Source organism: Physeter macrocephalus, chromosome 8, assembly GCF_002837175.3.
Source record: "Physeter macrocephalus isolate SW-GA chromosome 8, ASM283717v5, whole genome shotgun sequence".
Classification (NCBI taxonomy): Eukaryota; Metazoa; Chordata; class Mammalia; order Artiodactyla; family Physeteridae; genus Physeter; species Physeter macrocephalus.
The window spans coordinates 95,975,283-95,984,112 of NC_041221.1; the positions used below are offsets into that span (position 1 = coordinate 95,975,283).

General features: G+C 40.0%; 1 protein-coding gene across 15 annotated transcripts in view; it reads left to right on the forward strand.

Annotated features, from left to right (window-relative positions):
• Positions 1 to 8,830, forward strand: part of CAST (calpastatin) — a 142,694-nt gene that overhangs the window by 93,857 nt on the left and 40,007 nt on the right. For 9 of the 15 annotated variants that reach the window (XM_024131461.3, XM_024131424.3, XM_024131669.3 and 6 more), the window contains 2 exons: positions 3,377 to 3,460; positions 7,901 to 7,969. In XM_024131461.3, coding sequence (XP_023987229.1) covers positions 3,377 to 3,460; positions 7,901 to 7,969 — 153 coding nt within the window. Of the gene's footprint in view, positions 1 to 309; positions 348 to 1,756; positions 1,814 to 2,245; positions 2,360 to 3,376; positions 3,461 to 7,900; positions 7,970 to 8,830 lie in introns of those variants that run through there. The other 6 variants (XM_024131844.3, XM_007121182.4, XM_024131907.3 and 3 more) reach the window with 3 other exon arrangements.

Consider the following 8,830-nt stretch of genomic DNA (forward strand, 5'->3'; position numbering starts at 1 on the left):
AAATAAATAAATAAATAAATAAATAAATAAATAAATAAATAAATAAATAAATAAATAAATAAATAAATAAATAAATAAATAAATAAATAAATAAATAAATAAATAAATAAATAAATAAATAAATAAATAAATAAATAAAGAGTTACAGTTCCAAGAAAAGTATAATTTTAACTCATTAAGTTTATACTTATAAATACATAAAAATTATCTTTTTTAGCTTCCTTAGTTGAAGAAAATATATGATAAACTTTGTAAACTATGTTCATTTTTCCTTCCTTTCTTTTTCTTTCTTTTTCTGAATTTAGGTTGTAAAAACAGAACCTGAGAAGAAGTCACAGTCAACTAAGGTAAATGATTTAAGTCAGCTAGTGAATTATTTGGATTCTTTGCAACAATAATGAGTAACTAATTTCCTCTATTGGTGCTACTAAATGGTAAAAAAAAAATTTTGTCAGCTAATTAAATTAATTTTAGTTATCCTTTTGAACATGATTATATAGAGTGTATATAAAATAATTATAACATTAAATCCATATATTGTTAAAATGAATAGTATTTTACAAATCTACTTCAGAAGGCATTTTATTCAAATCTAGATTTTTGTTATAGCTGAAGTAATTTTAAAAAAAGCAACAGGAACAAAGGACAAGGGACAAAGGGTAATGAGTATTTGATTACTTTAATGATGAGACATCAAGAATAAAGGTGTCTGTTGAACCCAACACCTAGATAGCTTAAAGATGAGAGTCTCTCCTTAGACTAGACCCTGGGTTTATCTTGATGGTCTTATTTCCATTGGTGGAACTAGTTATCAGTTACTCAGGAGACAGCTCTGACTTTCCCTTGGGAACGGCTTCCCTTGCTTTCCTGACTGATGGCTGTCTAGACTGAAAGCCAATTCCAGTCCATATGGAGATGATGCCAGGGTGTCTGCAGGCAGGGCAAATGTTTCTCTTCAATAAGGTGCTATACTTTATTTCTTTCAAGTACACTTGAGCAGCTATTCAGACCACAAGGTTTCCTGTAGGGAAGCACAAAGGTGATTTGGGCTGAAGTACTTTAAGTGCAGGCAAGGGTGGGGAGTGCAGTGGGCAGAGTCATCTGGGTGAAAGATGAAGTTTATATGATTTTGTGTAAGGCCCTCTTGGTGGCCCCTGAGGATGGTAATTACATAGTCCCCTATAGAAGAATAATTCAGCAGCCAGTGGAAGTTGTCTTCTATTCTGTATTTAAATGTTTTTGGTTACTCAGTCTCAAGAGAATTGGGTTTCTAGTGATACCTGTCTTCTCTACTTGTAGCACAGAAAAGACCATATAAAACATTTAACTAAAAAAATACAGTGTTCGTCTCCTATGAAAGGAGATTTTTTTGAAAATCAATTTTAATTTCTAAAGTAGGATCCCCTGTCAGCAAACTCAGTGGTCAAAGCAATCATTTGACGTCTCTGTGGATGGACTTGCAGTTATCAAGGATCTACGTGAATTGTGAAAAACAGCCAATAATTTAGAGATACATAGCTGTTTGAAAAACCATTCTAGATGAAATACTACATTTTTCATTATTTTTCTGATAATTATCATAATCAGACTGTTGGTAGGATTACTATCAACCAGATAGCAACATCTACTTTTCTAACTGGGCCTTTCCTAAGAGAGGCAGAATGGTCTAATTGGGATTTTTGGGTTTGAGCTTATTTGGAAATATAAAAACAATGTACTCTCATGTAATTGAGATTTTTTCTTTTGAAATTGACAGCCATCTGTGGTTCATGAGAAAAAAACCCAAGAAGTAAAGCCAAAGGAACACACAGAGGTAAATGATCATCATTAGGACCTGATATCATAAGGGGAAACCTTTTTTTCTTTGTTTTTCTTTGTTTTTCGGTGAAGGATAAAATTCTGAACTCTCATCTTTCAACATTCAAGTCCTGCTGAGCATGGCTGGTATTTGTTTTTCCGCTAAAATGGCACCACCATGTGGCATTAGCAGGATTTGCAATTTGTTCAGGTGATTCTTGCTGAATTTGGGAGGAAGGGTTTACATTGTTTCAAATTTTGTACTCAAAGTGAAATTTTGTCACATATCATTCTAATTTAAATTCGCACAATAAAAAACTGCATAAAACACAGCTGTTATGAATACTTTCTATTCCATAGAGAAAAGTAGCAATATTTGTCATATTGTTAACATTGTGGGGGGTGTGTGTGTGTGTGTGTGTGTGTGTGTGTGTGTGTGTGTTTTCAGCCAAAAAGCGTACCCAAGCACTCACCAGATACGGGAAGCAAGCATACTCATAATGAAAAAGCAGTTTCCAGATCAAGTGAACAGCCAACATCAGAGAAATCAACAATACCAAAGGTAAATAAAGCAGACTGATAGATAGGAAAACATTAATGTCAACTAGGGAATTGACAGGTCCTCTGTCTTCATTGATGTGTGTAGGTGAATCTACAGAGCTACGCCGAATATATCTTGTATTGTAAAGATTTGGTGCTCTCATTTTGCTGGTGTTGCAAATAACCTTGTGGAAACTTGTGACTAAGTAAGGCCTGAGAAGGGCATCAGATAGGTCTGGGGGATGTTCCATCGTGCCCTCTCCACCACCCAGCAGCGCCCTGTTAGGACTTTGAGGCAGCCGACTCTGGTGTCTCACAGACGGGAAGCTTGGGATTGAGGCTGCCTCCTGGACCCCTTTCCTCGTGGGCTTTGGGAACCCAGATGCCCTGTGAGATCTGCTCTTTACCTGGAAGTCTTAGAGTTTTTAGGGTCTTGTTGTAGGAGAGATCAACTTACAGAGCCAAAAGTCAGAAATATATTCTGTATTTCCAGAATACAACTATTCAACTACTAGAAGAATAAACATCTATGAGAACTTTTTCATTGAGAGCTCTTGGAAGATAGGAAATAGGCCTGCTTAATAATATACCTTATATCAGAGACTGCAAATTTGTGGCCCACCAATTGCAGCCACTTGTGTATCTTATTTGGCTTACAGTAATCAGAATGATTTTTAATTAGCTGCCAACAAATAACGTCAGAATACTTCACATAAAATGCAAATTTCTAGCTTCTCTTGAAAAACTGGAATATCTGGCAATGGTAGGCTCGCATGGCAACAATTGACTAGAGGCTTTTACAACCTTGTATGTGCCCACCTGGCCCACTTCACCTATGTGTGTTAGCCTGCATGGGCTCTGTAAGCTCTTGAGTCCAGCTGTATGTGCCCAGCATTGCATCATGTGCAGTAGAAGCTAGTGACCATTTCCCTACAAGATGTCTGCTAGGGGAAACTGGCTCCTTAGTGACATTTGAAATGTATGATCTTGAAAATAGTCATTCAAAGATACTTAGTTCTGTCAATCTTTTATCCTTTAGACTAAGTCACAGGACACAATTTCCAGCGGTGGAAAGAGTGCTGTTACTGGCATAGCTGCAGCATCTGGCAAACCAGTTGACAAGGTGAGCACACATAAAAGATGTAACATGTACATGGGCCTCAATGCTTACCAGGTCTCTTTTATGAGAAACATATGCTCAGCGAAGACCCATTCTACCTGGCTGGCTCTGTTTAACCATTCAGTGTTCCAGTGCTGTCACAGTCAAATAACCTGTCATTTGCTAAAACTGAACACTTCATATGTGAAATTTTATGAAGAAGAGCATGCATCTGAAGGATAGAGAGCAAGACACCAAAAAGACAGTATTTATTGAATGCATGAATTTTAAAATCATGCATTCAATAAATAGTTACTATTCAGTGGAATATTACTCAGCCATAAAAAGAAACGAGATTGAGTTATTTGTAGTGAGGTGGATGTACCTAGAGTCTGTCATACAGAGTGAAGTAAGTCAGAAAGAGAAAAACAAATACCATGTGCTAACACATATATATGGAATCTTAAAAAAAAAAAAAATGGTACTGATGAACCTAGTGGCAGGGCAGGAATAAAGATGTAGACATAGAGAAGGGACTTGAAGACACAGGGTGGGAGGGGGAAGCTGGGGTGAAGTGAGAGTAGCAGCGACATACATACACTACCAACTGTAAAATAGTTAGTTAATGGGAAGCAGCTGCTTAGCACAGGGAGATCAGCTCGGTGCTTTGTGACCAACGAGAAAAAGCGAAAAAAATGTATAGATCGTTGCTCCCAAAGTCCACCTCCTCAATTTGGGATGATTCGTTGTCTCTTAGCACAGGGAGATCAGCTCGGTGCTTTGTGACCACCTAGAGGGGTGGGATAGGGAGGGCGGGAGGGAGACGCAAGAGGGAGGGGATATGGGGACGTGTGTATGCCTATGGCTGATTCACTTTGGTGTACAACAGAAACTAACACAGTATTGTGAAGCAGTTATACTCCAATAAAGATCTATAAAAAAAATTTTTTTAGACCCCATAAATAAATAAATAGTTACTGAGTGCCTGCCATATATAAGGCCTCATATCAATACCAAGGAAATTAAAATGTGAGTTGACTCAGATCCTGCCTTCAAGATTTATGGCTTTGAAATAAAGCACATTAAATTGCCGTGAGCATTTGAATAAGCATTACTCTCAGCTTTTAATATGAACACTGCCATCTTGAAATGAGTAAATTATGTGTAGTCATGACATCTACATGGATTGATATGGGACGTTTTCAAAGGAGCATCACAAGCCCTCTCAGGAGAGAGAATACGTGCCCCACTGGCAAATTATGGGCACCTTCCTTAGATCCTTTGAAGAGACTAGCTTGGGAATGTAAGACAAGAAGTAGTCTACCTTTTCTACCCATAGGAATACAGAGTTAGCAATCAGAGTTAGTAATCAGTTTGGAAGCCATATCGTCCTAGAAATGCTAGTACGTATTTCTCTTAAAGCCACAAGTAACTAACTGAAGCAACAGTAAGATGGAAATGAAAGCAGAAAAAAAGTAATACGTGTTTATCTATTTTCCTGCTTCTCAAAATGGGAACAGTTATCCCTCTGCAGGCTAAGTAAAGTAAGGAAAGTCATAGGATAAAAGTACGGCACATCTCCTTGAGACATCAGTTTTTCTTAGATTTCGAAAAAGAAAAGGCACATTATTTTTCTCCAAACTAATGCAGATATCATGTGGCATGATGGCAAAATTTACGTGAACTTTTAAATGAAAATACTCAACTTAAAATAAAACATGTTTTATTTTTTCCAGCAGACCCCTTGTATGTACCTTGAGATCCCTATACCCCCATCCTGGGGATACACTTCACTCTCTTGTGTTGATGAGGGATAATTAGATGCCATGGTTTGGAAAATGGATAAATTTAAGACGGAGGATTAGATCTCTTAGAATAGGTTTAAATGTAATTTGAACCTATTCTAAGAGATTTGTAAATGTAATTTTGTAACCTATTTGTAAATGTAATTTTCAAATTTTGATCATTTGTAAATGTAATTTTCAAATTTTGATCATTTGAAAATTTATGCCACACATCATCTAGCCAGGGTTATCAGCAAAATCTAAGCAATAAAATTAGGTGAGGTTTATACGGAATTCTGCTGTGCATTGACTTGTGCTACGACTTGAGGCACATCATTTCACTTTTCTTTGCCTCTGATTTGTCTCCCAGAAAACGAGATTGGTCAGATCTGCTTTTTCTTTTTTAGTCCATACTGTGCGTAAAGCACTGTGGAATGTGGTCTGACTCTGCAGGACACTGAGCTGCAGGCTGACCCCTCTGGGGGTGGGATAAAACTATGTACCCAGGACTGCATTCGAGGCAGATTAAGACTAGTCCCCACAGGGAGCTGTTTGAGGAGAGAAGAAGTCTGTCTGATTCGGGGGAATCCTTGGGGCCTTTGAGTAGATCCAGTTTAAGTTTGGCATGAAAGGATAGCTAGGATTGCAGGCTTGCAAACATAACAAGGGAGAAAAATATAAGATGTTATCTGGGTACAAAGTGCATTACGGTGTGGGTGAAGCACAGGAGAGGTGAGTGGGACTGTAAGACCAGAAAGACAGGTCGAGGCACTGCTGTGGAGAATGTAAAGGTGTGTTAATCCATGTGGTAGTGATACAACTGGCAGCAGGTAAGCATTGAAGATTAGAGAACAGATGGAGAGATGCGATTAAAACCAAGCTGCCTGAAGACTTAAGTAACCGCAGTGGCTGGGCTGAGACAGAGTAAGAGGTCTTAAGGTGGGAGGCTGGTCAGGGGCTGTTTCCGTCGTCCTGGGGAGTCCAAAGTTAACCTAAATTAGAACTGGGATAGAAGAAGTGAGCGGGGAGCAATGCAGGAGGCGTTGCAGAGGTGAAACTTTCGGGTTTTAGGAAATGAGTGGCTGCAGTGGGCACAGGTGAAATAAAATCTCAGATAACCTGGGCTTCAGCGTCTCAGTGAACCAGGTTGCTAACCCTAAGGTGAGGCAAGGGAGGCACCCATGGCCAGGTTTGTGCCAGTGCAGGCTCAGCACCTGCAGGAGGGAGCGCCTTCTTAAGTGAGCCCGGTCCTGATTATCATTGACAGGTGGACAGAGGTCAGCAGGGGAATTGTTGGAGACAGAAAAGTGATACCTGCTTTTAGACAGGTTGATTTGAAATGTCTGAGGTGTCCCGAGAGAGGCGATTAGCACATTGTTTTGGAGTCCAGGTGAATGGAAAGGGAGAAGCAGGGAGAGAGGGGAGAGTGAAACTGAGTGAACATCTGCATGAGGCTGTGGTTCAATCAAGGAGCTGGATTCAACTGCCACGACTCAGGTTCACCCTGGTGCTCCCCACATTCTCTTTAATATAACAATCACAACAATCACTTATTTAGTACTTATTTATATATCTAGTACTTATGAGTACTTAGCGTGTGCACAACTACTGGCTTTCATACTTTAATAGATGAATTAGTTTAATCCTCACAACCCCCTGCAGTAGGTGCAGTCACTGTCCTGGTCTCGTACGTGAGGGTACAGAGGTTCAGGAGGAGACGTGACCTGCCTGAAGCCTCCTGCGGCCAGTGCGTATGGGCTGGTGTGCAAACCCAGACAGTCCGAGCCTGTGCTCTCCACCTCCAAGCTCTGCTTCCCAGATTTCAGAGACCTTCACAGAAGACAATTCCCTATTGTCTTAAACCCAGCAACTTCACCATTTCGTTCCTGCCTGGCCCTGAAAGCATTTGGCCCCTGACCCTAGAGAATGATTGCCTAGGACCGCCAGTACAGGCAGAAACATGTGTGTGGCAGGGGGCAAAGCAGGAGAGATGCCAGAGGTGGCAGAGAACAGAGGGCACAGATGCCAGCACAGAACGGGGATGGTGCTGTGAGAGATGAGAGTCGGGAGAGGGGTGCTCACCAGAGTAACTCAGAGAAGATTATGTCTGGGTAAAGGCATGGAAACTGCAGATTGGAAAGTTATTGACAATCATTGATGGAGCAACTGAAGCCGTGGTGGGAAGGACATTGATTTTAGGGAGATGAAGGAAAGAATGCATGATGAGATATCTCAGAGCAAGGCGAGGTGGAGGTCTTGATGTGTAGGGGCAAAGACCGAGAGAACAACATCTAGAAATAATGGCTGCTTGTAATAAGGAATTCATGGGTGTTGCAGAGATTAGCTGTGGGCCCTGGGAGAGGCAACCAAGAGCAGTGAAGAAAGAGACAGGCAGTCCTGGATTCAGATCTCAGTGCTGTCCTTTACTGTGTGACCTGGGAAGTTACTCAACCTCTCTGAGCCTTGCTTGTCATATCTCTAAGTGAGATTAATATTATCAATATTAATATTATTTATGCTGTTCTGAAAAAGGATATAACACATAAAGTGTCTGGCACAGAGCAGATGTTTAGTATATAATCCATGTTATGTTGTAATGTATTCATTTTAAAGTCTGTAATATTCTTGAATTTTATAGAGATATATGAGGAGTTTTTCTTTCTTTCTAAACCCCCACCAGAATAAAGAAAATAAATCATTAATGTCAGCTGTACCAGTTGAATGCAAACCAAGTAAACCCTCTAGAAAGGTATGAAGATAGCAGTGCCTTTTTACATAGATATTTATTCATAGTCTCTGTGTCTATTGTGATCTGATTTCTTGAGGGTAAACAATATGAGGTGAGGGTAACTTAAAGGACCTTTTTAATGAATTTTTGTTTGAAGCTAATATGACTGGGTTGAAAGTGGGATTTTCTCACGTATGTTTGTAACTTTTTGCATTCTAACCCTGTGTTCTGGAAACTCCAGTTATGTCTCATGGAGTTTACATTCCAGTTTCCCTCCTGCAAATGCACCTTCTTTAACCAGAGGTATCACTAAAGAATGCCAGGCACTTCTTCATTCTGAAATTCCCAATTGAATCAGTCTAAAGCTAACAGGCCTCACATTCTATTACACAATCAGGTGAGCTCCTAAAGTTGTAGTGGAAATATGGTAGTTGCAAAAAAAAATGTAAGCAGTCATTTTTAAGCTGAGTTAAATAGTAAAGGGTCTTTCCTCAAATTGTTTTCCCCTTCAAATGTAGTTTATTCTTCACAGTGAATCATTCTTAACCTCAAAAACAGGATGGAGGCACTCTTTCATTCATTATACTGATTTAAGCCCATATTGACAGAATAAACTGTCACTTCTTGTAAATTTAACATCTCTTTCAGGGAATTTCTATCTGTAAACATCTTCAGACAAGCAAGTGAACAAAAAGCCACAAATGAATAAAAGAACACAGGGCAGGGCTTCCCTGGTGGCGCAGTGGTTGAGAGTCCGCCTGCCGATGCAGGAGACACGGGTTCCTGCCCCAATCCGGGAAGATCCCACATGCCGCGGAGCGGCTGGGCCCGTGAGCCATGGCCGCTGAGCCTGCGCGTCCGGAGCCTGTGCTCCGCAACGGG